Raw genomic sequence first — 14,685 nt, 5'->3', positions numbered from 1 at the left:
CGGTGATAGGAGTCAAGCTCTTGCATTCTTCTGATTTTGTCTGTGGGGCTGCTTTTCTCTTTGGGAAAGTTTTGGAGAGAAAAATACCCACTGCAGGTTCAGGACTATAGAAACAGGAAACAAGTGCTTTGTCCTTTTTGATTCATGTCCAGCATACTGGTTTTAACGGCAGGGATCCAAGAATAATCTCAGTTGACCATGTGGCCAAAAATACGATGATCTCATTGCCAGTGGCAAGTGACACGTAGATGGTTAGCTAAGCAAAGTTCTTTTTTGTTTTTACATTGCATTTTCAAAAGACTGTGTGGGTTGCCTATCAACAGAGAATCTGGACAAAGTACATAGAATTTTTTCTATAAATATTGCCAGTGCCTGGTGAGTCTTTCCCAAAACTACAGAAGTTTGGTAAGGGTGCTTTTGCCCATTTATTTTATCTTTCTGTTCTTATTTCTTTATTTTAATCACATGATGCAAGCAAATATTTTTTATTTCAGTTTCTTCTTTGCATAAGTTTTATTTTCTCAAGTTTCTTATTTGCTTATTTGCTTCTTATTCTGCTTAACTCAGCAGACCTCAGTTAACAGAAAAGATCAGCAAAACTGGTCAGTTGAAAATCTAGTAAGAAAACAGAAAACCTATTCCCTTTGAAACAAAAAAATGGGGGAAAATGGGATATTTTGTTGAATAAAATATTTTCATTCTGGGGATTTCTAATCAAGTCAAGCTAATTGAAAGTCTAAATTCTTCAGACTGTGGGAGATGGGTGTATTTTGTGTCGGATCCCAGCAAATGGACCTTGATGCTCCCCATCACTTCTCTCGATTTTGGTCTACTTCTTGTTAAAAACTCTTAAACATTAATTGAACTTGGGAGAGAAAGAGAGAAAAGAGAGTTATAAAGGCTCTGAAACCTTTCCTTTAGGACATGCGTGTTGCAGGTGGGGTATCCATGCCCCAGTCATTGCTCCCATCAACAAATTTAACGTGAACTGAAGCAGCATGAGAGCGTTACCCTGCTTGTGTGCGTCCCTTGTGTTCGAGCGTGTTCAAAACTCCTGGGGCAGAAGGAGTAGCTGAACCAACCTTTCCTGTGCCCGGTGCATGTGGAAGCAGACATGTAGCCATTACTGCTTGTCCTCCCCTGGATAGATAGCCCTCTGTTTTTTCCTTGTATTAATATGCAAATAGTCTTATGATGACTGAAACTACAGAAAACTGAAAAAAATACACATATGCCTAAGAACTCTCTTAGTTTCCCAAGCTATGCTTCAGCAGAGCACAAGCACAGTCAGCAACCTGTTGAGCTACCGCAGCTGAATTTTTCTGGTGGTTTTTCTGTTTCAGGGAGCTGGGCAAGTTTCTGTGTTGCCCAGTGTATCAATGACTCTTTCAGCTGATACGTAGCCGTTTTGAAAGCTTGGCTGTAAACAGAAATGACATCAGAAAAACGTGACCATCGTCTTTTTCCATTGTTCCCTCCTTTGTTTTCCAGTCAAGATAGCAAACCTGAACTCCATCCAGCAGGAAGTGTCCCCATGATTTCACTGTGGGTCTCAGCAAGGAGCAGAGCGTATCTCCAGGCAAAAGGAACATGGGAATATGGAGACACTTAGAAAAATAAACGTGATGGATTTTGTTTTGCTGACAACTGTTTTGAAAGAATCCTTCTGAGGTTACTAATAAGCAGTACGGGTGCAAACACTGAGGCAGAGAAGCTATCTCCTTATCACTGCTCCCGGTTTTGAAACTCCCAGGCCCCCACCCCAACACTTCCCACCCTCCTTGCCATCCCCAAAATAGTTCTCATCCAATCCTGCTTTGAAACTGCAGAGAGAGATTTGAGCGGAGCCCTGGCTTGCCTGGGGAAGTTCTTGCTTTAATCAGACCGAGTGAGTACAAATGTTTGCAGGGGATGCGTAGCTACAAGGAGGATGGAGGCTTTTGTGGGGACCCATGGGTTGCTCCCCCGGCAGCACGGCCGGGCACCCCGAGCGGGGGCTTTCTCCTTTGAAGTGAAGTTAGTGACGTAAAAGCATGTCTCAGGGTAAACCCACTGCTGTTCTCTTACTCTGTACAAAATAAATCATTTACTTGAAGACTATCCCTGAATGGAGATTAACGCTGGAGCGTCCCGTGACTGCCGTTTAGTTTGTCTGGTGCTTTCATGGATCTTTAAGAAACCTGTTTCGAGTCCTGTATGCAACTGGTTACAGCTGGGAAGGTGGAGATGCCCATGAATAGCCCTCTGGCTGTGGGGTGAGTGGGTGACTGGGCTCCCTGTGCTTGGGCTTCGTGCACCCCGATGCTCGCCGGCATCTCCCCCAGCATCTCCCCCTGCCCGGCAGTGCCCTGTCCAAGCCACGGCGGCCACCGCTGCGGTGCACTGCGAGATGTGGCTGCACGCAAGTGCTGGGAAACCGATGCTTGTCTTTCAGCTATGGACGTTTAGCTATGCATTTAACTAGAATGAAAATGTAAATTATACTAAAACCCCCTCCCTTTAAAGTTCAGAGAGGCTTAAAACTTATCACAGTAATTAGGCAATAGTTTTGATTATGTATGAAATGAGACCAAGCTTTATGGGAGGTGGCAGAGCCCCCAGCAAGTCAGTCTGTGAATCTATCTGGTGTAGCAATCTGGAGTGGAGTTTTTCATCTGGACAGGTCTGATGAGTGCCATAAGACACGCGGTCTCCATGGACATTAGCATGCAGTGGAAACCCGCCTCTTCAGCTGAAGTTTAAAAGCAGTGTCACAGCTCGCATCCTGGCTGTGGAGCAGCAGCAGGGTGGGCTCCTGGGCTGTGCATCCCCTCCAAGGGCCTGTGCGGCCGGGAGCCGGGCAGGGGAGCGCTGCCGGTGACGGCGGGCAGGGATCTGGCCCGAGCCACGACGCTGGGGCAGGCTCAGCCCCGCTGCCGAGCACGGCCGGGCAGAGGAGTCTTGCCAGTCCTTGCTAACAAGGAAAACCAGCTGCGGTACACGGGGATGTGCAGAGCCTGGGAAGGAAAATCAGTTTGCATTTTAGCTAGCAGGGAAATCTCCTCGTCAGTAAAATGGTCTGGAAGGAGCTGGATATTAATGGACTTACGCTATCTTCCCATGTATCGTACTTCCCTCTAAGTAACATTCGTCCTTGTGCTTTCTGCTCAGGACAGGGACTTGTTTCCCCTGCCCACCTGTGTCCCTGCCAGCTTCCCCTGCCTGCGTCTCAGCCCCCGCAGCAGTTGCACCCCGTGTGCCCCAGTACCTGAAGAGCAAGAGGTGATGCTGCAGGAGGGTGCTGGGCGAAGTTAGGTGTCTTTTCAGCCTCGCTGCAGTCAGAATTCAAGAGTGCTTATTCCTGCCAGCAGATCCAACTTGCCCTACTTCCCACCCTCCGGAAATATTCCCCCAGACTGGTGTTACCAACTCAATTAACATTGCAGAATTCTCAGCTTGCAGGTGCTGGTTTCAGAAAAGCTAATGGCAGTCTTGTACAATGTTGAGCAATCCAGTTGGCATCAATTTGTTCTTAATCCCCTGTTCAAGCTGCAAACCAAAATATGGGTTTTTTTCTTTTCCGTATTGTGTGCAAAGTAAATAATCCTGAACAGCACAGGCTACATTAAAGATAATGATGCCAAAATTAGTCTGTTTTTTTCTCTTATACACGTCAGGAATTCATAATTGCTTTACACACAGCTTCTCCTCCCACAGCTTGGGTTTTTTTTAGCTGATTTAGCTGGTACTGCTATGGCTGCTGCCAAGGGGACCACGGAGCGAGAGCTGCCATGAGTCGCAAGCCCCAAGTCCCACTGCCTGCCTTCCCCAGGTGTCCCAGATACCCATCTCTGTCAGGGTGAAGAGATGACTCGTCTTGCAAAGAGAAGTGCCTGGAAGTTTGACCTGAAGTGTTTCTAAGAGTGTCTGCAGCCTGTGAGCATTAGAGGTTGGCTTCACCTGGAAGCGTCTGGACAGGCTAGTTGGGATCCTTTGCTTGCACTGACCCCGACATCATTCCACCAGCGCGGGTGTGGCTGACGCTGTCGCGGGGCAGTGCAGCGGCAGGGCACAGGCTGGCATAGCCACAACCCAGGTACGCACCCATGTCCTGGGTGGGCCAGGACAGACCCCATGGGTGGTCTGAGCTGCCGCAGCGGCAGCGGGACGGTGCTGGAGGCAGTGTGGTTAACGCTGGTTTAGGGAGAGCTGGTCACGGTGCAGTCATACATAGGCACTCACTCTGTGCCAGCGTGGGCCATTGCCTGTCCTCTGGCAATCTTCCAGCCTTTGACGAGTCAATCCCAAATACCTTCTTTTCCCCCCAAAGACACATTTTGCCCAGGACACTCCCCTCCCATGTAGCTCGGTCAGGACTGAGCCCCCATTCCCGGTGTGCTTGCATACCCCACACGGCTCAGCTGCCTTCTGTTTTACCTTGCCCTGTGATCTAAAATCACCCCATAACTCCACGTAACACATCTTTCTCTTCCCCCTTCCTGTGGCCCTTCTGAACCCTCTTTTTTTCAAAGGATGCCAGGCAACATTGGCCAGTGTTTTCACAACTGAGCATCTGCAGAAGGGGGGCTGCAGCTGCTCATCCTTCCTGGAAATTTAGAGATGTCGAGGTACGGATTCAGACACCTGATTTTAGGAAAACCCTTACAACCTTCACAACTCGTGCTGTGCAGTCCATATTGCATGCTTCTACTGTCTGCATGCTTGCCCTGCTTATCCCTTGTCTTTTGCTTTCTGCTGTTGCCATCTTGATTTTCAGCCCTGAGCCTTTTCCTGGGCAGACTGTTGCTCTTGTTTGGGGCTGCCGGGTCGGTAATGAAGCTCTGCACGAGTGCACTGGCAAGGACTCGGGGAGTTAGGCTCTAGGCCCAATTTTGGCCGGGAGCGAAGCCCACTGAAGTCAATGGGAATCTTCCTGTTGACGTCATGGGGTTTGGAGCAGACCTGGGCTTCAACGTTTTTCAGAGCGGTGATTCCAGCCTGAACCTTTGGCACTGTGTGAGTAATAGATAATTATTTTTATATATCCTTTCCAAAGCCCACAGCTTGTGTTGGCAGTCAGTGCTCCTAAATGCACGAAGCTGAGACTGGCAGTCTGAAACGAAGGGACAAAAGCAATGACATAAGCTTCATGTGGCCAAGGGGAATCATTTCTGTGTCATTTCATCTGACTTGATATAGAAGGAATTGCTCATAAGCGGCTTTTCCAATCCCAGCAAAAGGGAGGTTTTGACGGAATTCATTAGTGCCTGTCTAATGATAGGACATTATACAAAACATGTTTATGTTTTTCCAAAAGGAGGTGTATATCTCAAGGACATTACTTTTCTGTTATTGCACCATTTATTATCACTTTTCTCTAGCAAAAGAGAAATGTGTACCTTCATCTGTTCCTATCAAAAAACAGGAACTACTTAGGGATGCACGGCGGACATTTGCCGCTGCCCATCGCTCTGGCCTTTCAGAGATCTAAGGCCGACGCCAGCCCCCGCGTCCTTTGCCGGTGTGCCCTGAAGGCACTCCAGCGGGGGCCACGTACACAGTTCCTGTCCTGAAACACTTCTCCAGACAGGCTGCTCGCTAAATGGGGAGACCCTGGGGTAGCGTCTCTGTAAATTCACAATTATGCCTATTTTCATTTTCCTTTCTGGTAATGTTTTCTGCTGTTTTGGCAAAGCATCTTACTTAGGCTCCCACCCGCCATTTTCAGTTTACTTTCTTTCAGGATATTTCTGTGTGCTATAAGCCCCTGAACTTTTCCATAATGTAGAAAATATTTGAAAGAGTTTTCTTCTGGATGCTCATAGACTTCTCATTTCTACTCATAGAAATGAAGCTTTGTAGTGCCTCCAGCAGTGGTTTGGAAAGGACAATATTAATACACTGATATTTTATGCATTTTAAATCTGTTTCCATGGTGGTGGAAGCACAATGCAAGGAAGGGACTCAGCCCTGCAAGACTTGCAGACTGAGGCAAACTGAAGCTTAGTGCAGGACTATGCATCTCACTTTTATGGGCACCTGCTGATTTTTTACTGCTGTTTGCTCAGCGGGAAGCATGGTTTGGGTTCCAGCTCTGCTCAGGGAGCCAAGAACTGCCTGCGGTCTCCATTGCCACAAGCTGGTGCTACTTACATGCTACTGCCGCCCAAGCAGTGGAGAGGACGCTGAAAGTATGGCATCGTCATCATTAAATCAAGGCTTGGTACTGGGCTAGGTGTGTGTTAACTCCCATATGTAAAGACACGGCTGAAAGCAATGGGGGATGGAGGTTTGATGGTTCAAAGGCATGTTACCAAGCGGTGTTTGCTACCCATGCGCATGCCTGCTTCTTATGAGCTGGGAAGAGCAAGAGGTTATTTGAACCTATGGAGCATCCTTATTCTACGTTTTGCTAGCCAAGGAGTTTGCATGGTTGTCATAAACTCTGACATCTGTTACTTCCAGATGCATTATAAAGCAGAGTTAGAATATATGTGGGTTGGGCTATCTATGAAAGAAAGCTCTTATGCTAAAGTATTTATATAAAATATTCAGCTTTGATATGCAGCCCTAAGACCTTTGTATATAATAAACCAAAAAAGTGTTAACTATTTTATTTCTGCCAACTTAAAAAATAAACAAAAAGATCCTTTCTGACCAGGTACTGCCATTGCCAAATGTGCATTTCAGTTAAACTTTGCTGTGTTTACATTTCTAGATAATAAAATTCTTTGGTTTATGGACTGCCAGAAGATAGAAAGCTGAGATTAAAGTCTCGGATTTGATTGGGTTTGTTGTAAAGTAAGGGTAATCATGAAACAATGATGACTATTTAATCAATTCTTAGTTATTAGTGTATTTTAGACATGTTCAAGCTTTTGTCAGCCTTACTGTCTTCTTTTTTCTTTGTAATGCATCAGGGTATGTGATTGCTATTAAATCTTTTCATTAGTTTGATGGAGGATGAAGATGGGTAGTTCTGTTTTTAAGGAACCTATTCAGCAATGACAATGACAGAAAAGACAACAGTCTGCTTTGATTTCCATCTTCTGGAGATTTCTTTTGTAGAAAGCATACATAAAATAATATTGACAGGATATAAATCCAGTGTGCAGGGACTGCATTTCTAATGAACACCTCTTCTCCTGTGCAGCCACCCGACCATCCAGAATCCTCTTTGTCCGTTCACTGACATGTGAGATGCTGAGTCTTTTATTTTAAACTTTCCACCTTGTTTTTGATGAACTGGGCTGCAACAGCTTTTGAAAGAACCTTTTATGGTTTGTTTAGGATATTTACGTTGCCTTCATTATCCCACTATCTCAGCATTTCAGCATCTGCACCCAGTACTCCACAATGTACATGTAAGTGCCATTATGCCCACTTTATGGAAGAGAAACTCAAGGACAGGGTGACAAAAGCCATTGGTACAAGGGTTTTTGGAGCCATCCCTGCAAAAGGACAGATCGAATCCTGTCTTCCTCCTTGGTCCGTCCTGCATTTCCCTTTTCTCAGGCTACCCAGGTGGCAGGGGCTTGGGCTGCTAAGATCCAGGCTGTCTGCTGAAGCTGCTCTTAGCAAGATGCCCATGCGTCCCATCTGCCAGCACGGCTCATGTTTTTAGAGCTCCTTCAGGAAGACTCCTGCATGCGGCCGGTTTGCTGAAGCCAAGCAGATGATGGCTGTGAGAACCGCTGACAGCTAAGCCTTGCATATGTGTATGTGTTCATCTGTGCAGAGGTCTGCTCCAAAGAGTAAAGTGTAGCCAGAGTTCCTCCTGTGTAGCATCACTTGAAGGGTGTTTCACACCCCTGACTGAAGCCATCTTGCATCTGCCAAAACATGATAGGGACTTTATGTAGCTGTGTCATAAGACCTTTGAAAAATCAGGTTGTTAGAGCCTTTTTAGCAGAATAACAGATTGGTTGTGCGTGTATATCAGATAACTGCATATGGTAGGCATGTCAGACAGTGAAAGGACATAAAGTATTACTGCTCCATAAAATAGTACTTCCTAATGTTACTTTTCTCACATTTCTGGCAGTAAACATTTGAAACTTCCATGGAGTATTTCGCCTGTGAATCTCAAAATACATACAGTACCATGTATTTAGGGCTTAATTCAATTCCCAATAAAGACGAGGACAAAATTTCCACTTTCTTTATTGCGTTTGTTCAGCCCTCAAAGCGAATGTTGTCTGTTGAAAGTAGGATACTAATTTGGTCCTATAAAACCACAGATTGTTTCAACTTTCCACGAATTTCTGAATGAATAGATGATCGGATCCCGTGATGCTGCTCTCAGACTTGCTGGCGATATGAAAGAGGTGCTTGTCCAGCAGGCTGTATAGCCGTGCCGCTCTTTTGTTGCCTATAGTACACATGCTCAGCTCCTTTTTACTCTTTTCTATTTTAATGCTCTGCATCAGGGCTGCACAAAGCCGAATTGGCTTTTAAAACACGACTTCATTTTGCAGCTATACGTCTGTGCCCGGTTTTCTTTTGTGCTGCCTGCAGAACAAGGAGGCTGTGTGGTATCTGACACCGGGCTTTTTCCAGTGATTTATTAACTGTGTCAGAATAGCTGTTGTGAATGCTGGGAAGCTCTTGCATATTGTGACAGTTGATATTGATTATGACAGTTTGTAGACTCTGCTGCGTTGTCAGACAGTGGATCGTATTTTGTCTTCTTACTATACATACCATGGGCTATAGATCATAGTGTTTTCTTAAGAAAAGGACCCATTGTCCAGCATTCTCTCTGGTATGAGAGAACTTCTGTAGCGTATTGTGCAACAAATAGCAAAATAGTTCAGGCACCCTATGGGACAGGCAGGCAAATGTCAATTGCTTTAGGAAAAAAAAAATGTGAATAGTTTGTTCTGCTTCTGGCCTGGAAAGGGGAATGAGCTGTGCAGTTGACAGAAGTGGGTAAACTAGTCTGAGGGTGTCATTTCTGAAAATAAGTGCATCCTGTATTGTCTGTTGGCCAGAAATCCACAGACTGCGCAGGAGGAGGTTGCAATGAGGATTTTGGCTACCCATCATTTTTAAAGGTTGCTTTGGGTCTTGGTAGAGGCTGAAATTACACATTTCTAGAATGAATCTGAGGAAGAGGAGATAAAGATTTCTGCAAACTTGGGAGAAAGTGAAAGCTGGCGCGTGAGCTTCTGTGAGGGGCACATCAAACAGGTCACCCCGAATGATGACCTCTTCTGACTGTTTGGTTTTAGCTAGGCAGTAGTAAAGTAGCACACAGGAGAAAAGATTTTTCTATTTGCCTAAAAGCTGCTTCAGTGTGGAAAAAAGTCAACAGCTGAGCTTTTACAGATAACCTGATCAGGAGGAGGGAGTCAAAAGCCATTTGGTTAATTATGCTGCCGTAATTTACTATATAGCTACTCTATTATTGGAGGAAAAATTTTCCAACTATACATTTCTTTTTAAAACAAAACAGCACTTGAGGTGTAGCAGTGACAGTGAATAGGAAAGGAGCCATTCTGATTTTTCTGAGAAGCCTTTTATAAGAGACCGTAATGGGTCATAAACTTTCACTTTGAGATAGTAAACCTTGGGGAAATGACCTTTAGCAATCCGTGCTATTAGAATGTAGATCTCACACTGGGTTTAGATTGATTCAATTGCAGTTTCTGCTGCAATTTTGCATTGAGGTGATTCAAAATCCATTTCTGCATGTACCTTATGGTTTAATTGAAATAAATGTAATAGCAGGTCACTTGTGGAACAATTATTTCTGGGATACTTTGGGCCAAGACTATGTCACTGAGCTGGGACCTAGGGGAACTGCATTCAGTTCTTAACCCTGCTGTGGGCCTGATATTGGCCACTCAAACCAGTTCATCTCTCTCATGAGAGGAACTCACTCCCGTTTCTGGTTGTTTATTTACACTATGAGATCTTTGAGAAGGAACTTCCTATCAGAAGCCAGTCGTGATCTCTCCTGGGATTTCTGGATGCTGCTGTAACACTAACCATATTTTCTGTAATGCGATCTGTATTTTCTTAATGAGTCCTTAATGCTAGCAAGGAGACAGAATTAAACTAAGTGGTTTAGTTTCAGTGATGACACAACTTCCCATTCCATGCTCACGTTGAATTTGGATTAATTGTAGCACTCACCGTGTCACAATTATGTTTCGTAATGATAGAATGCTCTAGAGTTTGTACATTCACAGCACTACTGTAAGCCTGAAGGTGTACTGAGATTTTACAGTGGCATCTCTCAGTCCAGTGTCTGGTATTAGTGCTATATTTATATATTTACAGGTTTTATTGCAGAACATGTACAGCAATATCAGAAATGCTTTAAAGGAAGGATAAAAGGGCAAGAGTTTTTAAATGTCTGCTTTTTGCTACAGATGTGTTTTATTCAATATTTTTTTCTAATTTTCATAAAGTATTTTGAAGAAGTTAGGTGTGAGGAATGAAGAAATTCAGGTGTTCAAATGTGAAGACTTGTTTCCTTAGGTGACTTTTATCTAAAGCTCTGGTCACAATTCTCTGTCTGTGCATAGTTCTGGCTCCTTAAGCCTGAGACCACACCTGGAGAAGGTAATTTTGGTGTTGTGCTGTGAAAAGCGACAGCTTCCCAGCACCAGTTGTAGACTAGCAGTGACTTGTATGAAAATCCATTCGGTCGCTATCATGAGAGGCCCCTTGCGCTTGGCTTCCTCTTGGCCATCCTGGGGCTCTCAGGCTGTCCATTTGCTCACAAGCCCTGGCCAGTTGTTTGCCTGGGATGTTCTTCAGGTGTTCTTCAGGGGCTCTTCAAGATGTCTCTGGTCCTTTGAGTTGCAATCCTTAAGAGATTTTGTTTTGTTTTCCTGAGTAAAGGCATTGGTAATCACTGCAGAAGGTGGATACATTTCCCTCTCCCATCCTAGTGCCCTGAAATGCCTCGCAGCTCTGTTTTATTTCCAGGAGCCTCCTTGTCTGTAGGCTGAAGCCTGCTCTGACATCGCTGTTATCTTTCTCTCTTCCCTTCAGATGGTGTCCACAGTGTCACGGCAGTCTGCACCCTGCGCGTCACCATCATCACAGACGACATGCTCACCAACAGTATCACGGTGCGGCTGGAGAACATGTCCCAGGAGAGGTTCCTTTCTCCCCTCCTGTCCCTGTTCGTGGAGGGGGTGGCGACAGTGCTCTCTACCGCCAAGGATGGCATCTTCGTTTTCAACATCCAAAATGACACAGACGTCAGCTCCAATATTCTGAATGTGACCTTCTCGGCTTTGCTCCCCGGTGGCATTCGAAACAAGTTCTTCCCCTCCGAGGACCTGCAGGAGCAGATCTACCTCAACAGGACCCTGCTGACCATGATTTCCACGCAGAGAGTGCTGCCCTTCGATGACAACATCTGCTTGCGCGAGCCCTGTGAGAACTACATGAAGTGCGTCTCTGTCCTGAAGTTTGACAGCTCAGCACCGTTCATCAGCTCCAACACCGTCCTGTTCCGCCCCATCCACCCCATCAACGGGCTGCGGTGCCGATGCCCCCCGGGCTTCACGGGCGACTACTGTGAGACGGAGATTGACCTCTGCTACTCCAACCCCTGCGGGAGCAACGGGCTGTGCCGGAGCCGAGAAGGAGGCTACACTTGTGAATGCTACGAGGACTACACTGGTATGTGTTTATCTTATCTTTGACCCATGATTTATATGTTAGACCATAAGCCAGGCCAGCTCTGTGTCAAGCTGAAATTGCTGACATTCTTAGTCAAAGGGAGAAAAACTCCTGGCGCTGCCTTCTGGTCGGGAGAAGGCCTGTGAATGTCACACATCACTTAGGTAAGTCCTGTATCTTAGTGCACACATGGTGGTAGGAACCGTGCATTGCTCCAGGCCATGCAGGGGACCAACAGCTGCTGAAGCAACTCGCATCGTGTGAATTTCTTCTCAAAACACTTTATGCAAACATATTTATTTTATCTAGAAGGAAAAAGGTGGGACACATCCCCTGGTTCATGTTTTTGCACGTTAACGCCTTCCTGGCCCCTTAGCAGTCCCCTTGTACCAGGGTATAGAGGGGGTGCGCAGCCTCAGTAGGAGGTCGTCAACACTTGGTTGTCAACAAGCGCAGAGCATGGGGATGGTTCATGGTCCCAAGAAACTGCAATAATACACGTTTATGTGAAGTACTGAAAGTCAGCTCCAGTTTGTGTATGTCCAGATAAACTCCAGAAGGACGTAGCTGCTTCCAGGCCTGTCTCCAGCAGCCTGCTGAGGAACGTGCTTTGCCTCATCATGGACTTGACAGCTAATAAAGATCAAAGTGCTGCTTCTCAAATACTCCTGGGAAGTTATGGAAGAATATTAGCTGAATGTTTTCTGGTGCTTCAGTAAAGTCAGTGGGATTATTTATGTATTTGAAATTGCGCACCAGTTAAGCGTTCTGCACTGACGTGCTGCCGGCTGTAATTTATGCTGCTGGCTCAGCAATGTCTTCTGTGACCCCCACAAACAAGGGGTGAAGCAGAGGGGGCTGTTCCCAGTGCTGCCTCTCATGCTGAAGTTAGAAAAAATTGAAAAGATAAATTATTTAAGTCTCCGTGTAAAAAAAATCTAGATGATGTGTATGCCGACTGGGCTGGATCCAGCCCTCTAGGTGGAAGGGTTTTCCTTCACTTTCTGTGGCTTTTGGCTCAGGGCTGTAATTAAAAATGCGACAGTGGAAGGAGCCAGGAGTCAGTGATCAGGGACATGGCAGCAGCAAGTGAGCTGGGCTTTTCCCAGCAAGGGGGACAGGAGATGCTCCCCGAGATCTGAGTGGGGCTTAGGGCGGCAGGACCTTCCTAAGGAGATGCAGACAAACTTTTTGCCTGACCAGTGAAACCCTGAATAGAGGTGCGAGGTGGTTGGGATATTTGGTCTTTGTGGAGGAGTGATTTTCCTGCCAAGCTTCTCATTCCTGCTCAAGACTTCCACAGTGAAATAACATTGTAAAGTCCATTATCCATTACATACAGCTAATGCAAAATACGTGCAGCATTGGGCATCACAAAATAGATTTTAAGACCAGTTGATTTCATTTAATGTGTTTATGTACTATTGTACTGTAAAAAGGAATGGTTAGAAGTAGCAAGTTTCATTAAACAGATATGCATATAAATAGAGTTAATTCATCCATATCTTGGGTTTTGGAATGACATGCATTCCTACATCACATTTTGAGGGTCTCTTGCTGGAAATCTTCAAAAAAAAGGCTAAATATACTTTAAAAATGAAAGAGAATAATCTTATATTAATAATTGATGAACATATTTAATAATTGATGCTGTAGTCAGAACAGACACAGCATATATTTAGAGGAGAGGCACCATATTATTCATACACAAAGAAAGATTTGATCTGTAACTGTATTTTCAGTGCATAGTTGTTGAGTTAAAAATTAACTGTCCTGCTGCCAGGATATTAAAGTGATCAGAAGTTAAGGAGTGAGCACTGCTTATAGCCTTGCTATCTTTAGGTTTCAGAGTTAACTACGCATCAGTGAAACACTTCATTCTTTGGAAGGACAGTTCGGGTCGTGATCGCAGTCAGGTCGGCCAGGGGAAAACGCACCCAACCATGATCAAGAGGGCTCTGGAATCCCTTATCTTGTAAATTGATACAAATATTATTGAATATTTCTGTTTTATTGCTGAATGAATGCAGTAGAAATTTAGTATCTGCTGTGTGGTTGGTTTGTTACATTAGTGCCTTTAGGCTCCATGTTGCATGAGAATGTTTTTTCCATCAAACTGACACACTTACCCACATATGGTGGTCATTAGTTGGTTGATTTTCATCCCCTTTACAGAACAAGGTGGAAAATGTTATCAACAAGTAATCTATTACCAGAAATATTTTATGAAGATGCATTATTGAATCTTGTCCCAATCTCCCTTAAGAATTTGTATTTTACCTATGATTTTTGTCCTTTCTTTACACACATTCATATCCATTTGCAAGTTCAGTTTATATCTGTTGATCCTAATGCTGTGTTTTCCGCTTGTATGTAAGTATTTATTGTTTACAACGATCCAGATTTTATATCTATTTAATATTTAAACAGCATAGGTTGGTTTGAATAGCAGCAGTGTGTACTGGCTCACGGAATGCAGCAATCGTAAATCGGAATGAGCAGAGAATTGCTAAGGCTGAAAGTTGAGAGATTCTGGTATTACCAAAATGTTACCATGGTATTAACTCAGTGTAGTAACATACCAGTATGAGGTACTTATGAATCTTTGAATTAATTGTAAAAGATGAAATATGAATCGTAATAGTCAATGAAATGCAGCCTGCTCTGAGAGCTCTCATGTTTCCATTTCCCAATTAAAAGCCTATGTAGGAAAATAATTACAAGAAAATACTAAGATCTGTCATCTCTCAGGGGAGATACACTGCAACTCGATGAGAAATCACTACACAATCATAACCCTGTACTGGATCTATCCGACTGGTCACCTGTTAAAAATATAGCATTTATTTCCTGTAGAAGATAACTATGTCCTTAATCAGATGGAATTTCCCCCCGTTTTTCCACCCCGCTTTGAAGCCCTCCATTTGTTTTGATCTAATTGTTAGCCATTTATATACATGATGAAAGTTTCTCTGTCTTCAGGAGTCTTCTGTTACGGCACAAAGGTAAACTGAGCTTCTGCAAGATATTTCTGAAACCTGATTACTGGCTAGTTTGGGG

At 44.5% G+C, this 14,685-nt stretch overlaps 1 protein-coding gene across 7 annotated transcripts in view; it reads left to right on the top strand.

Annotated features, from left to right (window-relative positions):
* CELSR1 (cadherin EGF LAG seven-pass G-type receptor 1) overlaps positions 1–14,685 on the top strand; it is a 173,277-nt gene that overhangs the window by 60,991 nt on the left and 97,601 nt on the right. For all 7 annotated transcript variants that reach the window (XM_075492249.1, XM_075492302.1, XM_075492295.1 and 4 more), the window contains exon 2: positions 10,987–11,625. In XM_075492249.1, coding sequence (XP_075348364.1) covers positions 10,987–11,625 — 639 coding nt within the window. The remainder of the gene's footprint in view (positions 1–10,986; positions 11,626–14,685) is intronic.

The sequence above is a fragment of the Mycteria americana genome, chromosome 1 (assembly GCF_035582795.1).
Source record: "Mycteria americana isolate JAX WOST 10 ecotype Jacksonville Zoo and Gardens chromosome 1, USCA_MyAme_1.0, whole genome shotgun sequence".
Taxonomy (NCBI): domain Eukaryota; kingdom Metazoa; phylum Chordata; class Aves; order Ciconiiformes; family Ciconiidae; genus Mycteria; species Mycteria americana.
Note: the sequence above shows the minus strand (reverse complement) of the source record. Positions and strands in the feature narration are given on the sequence as shown.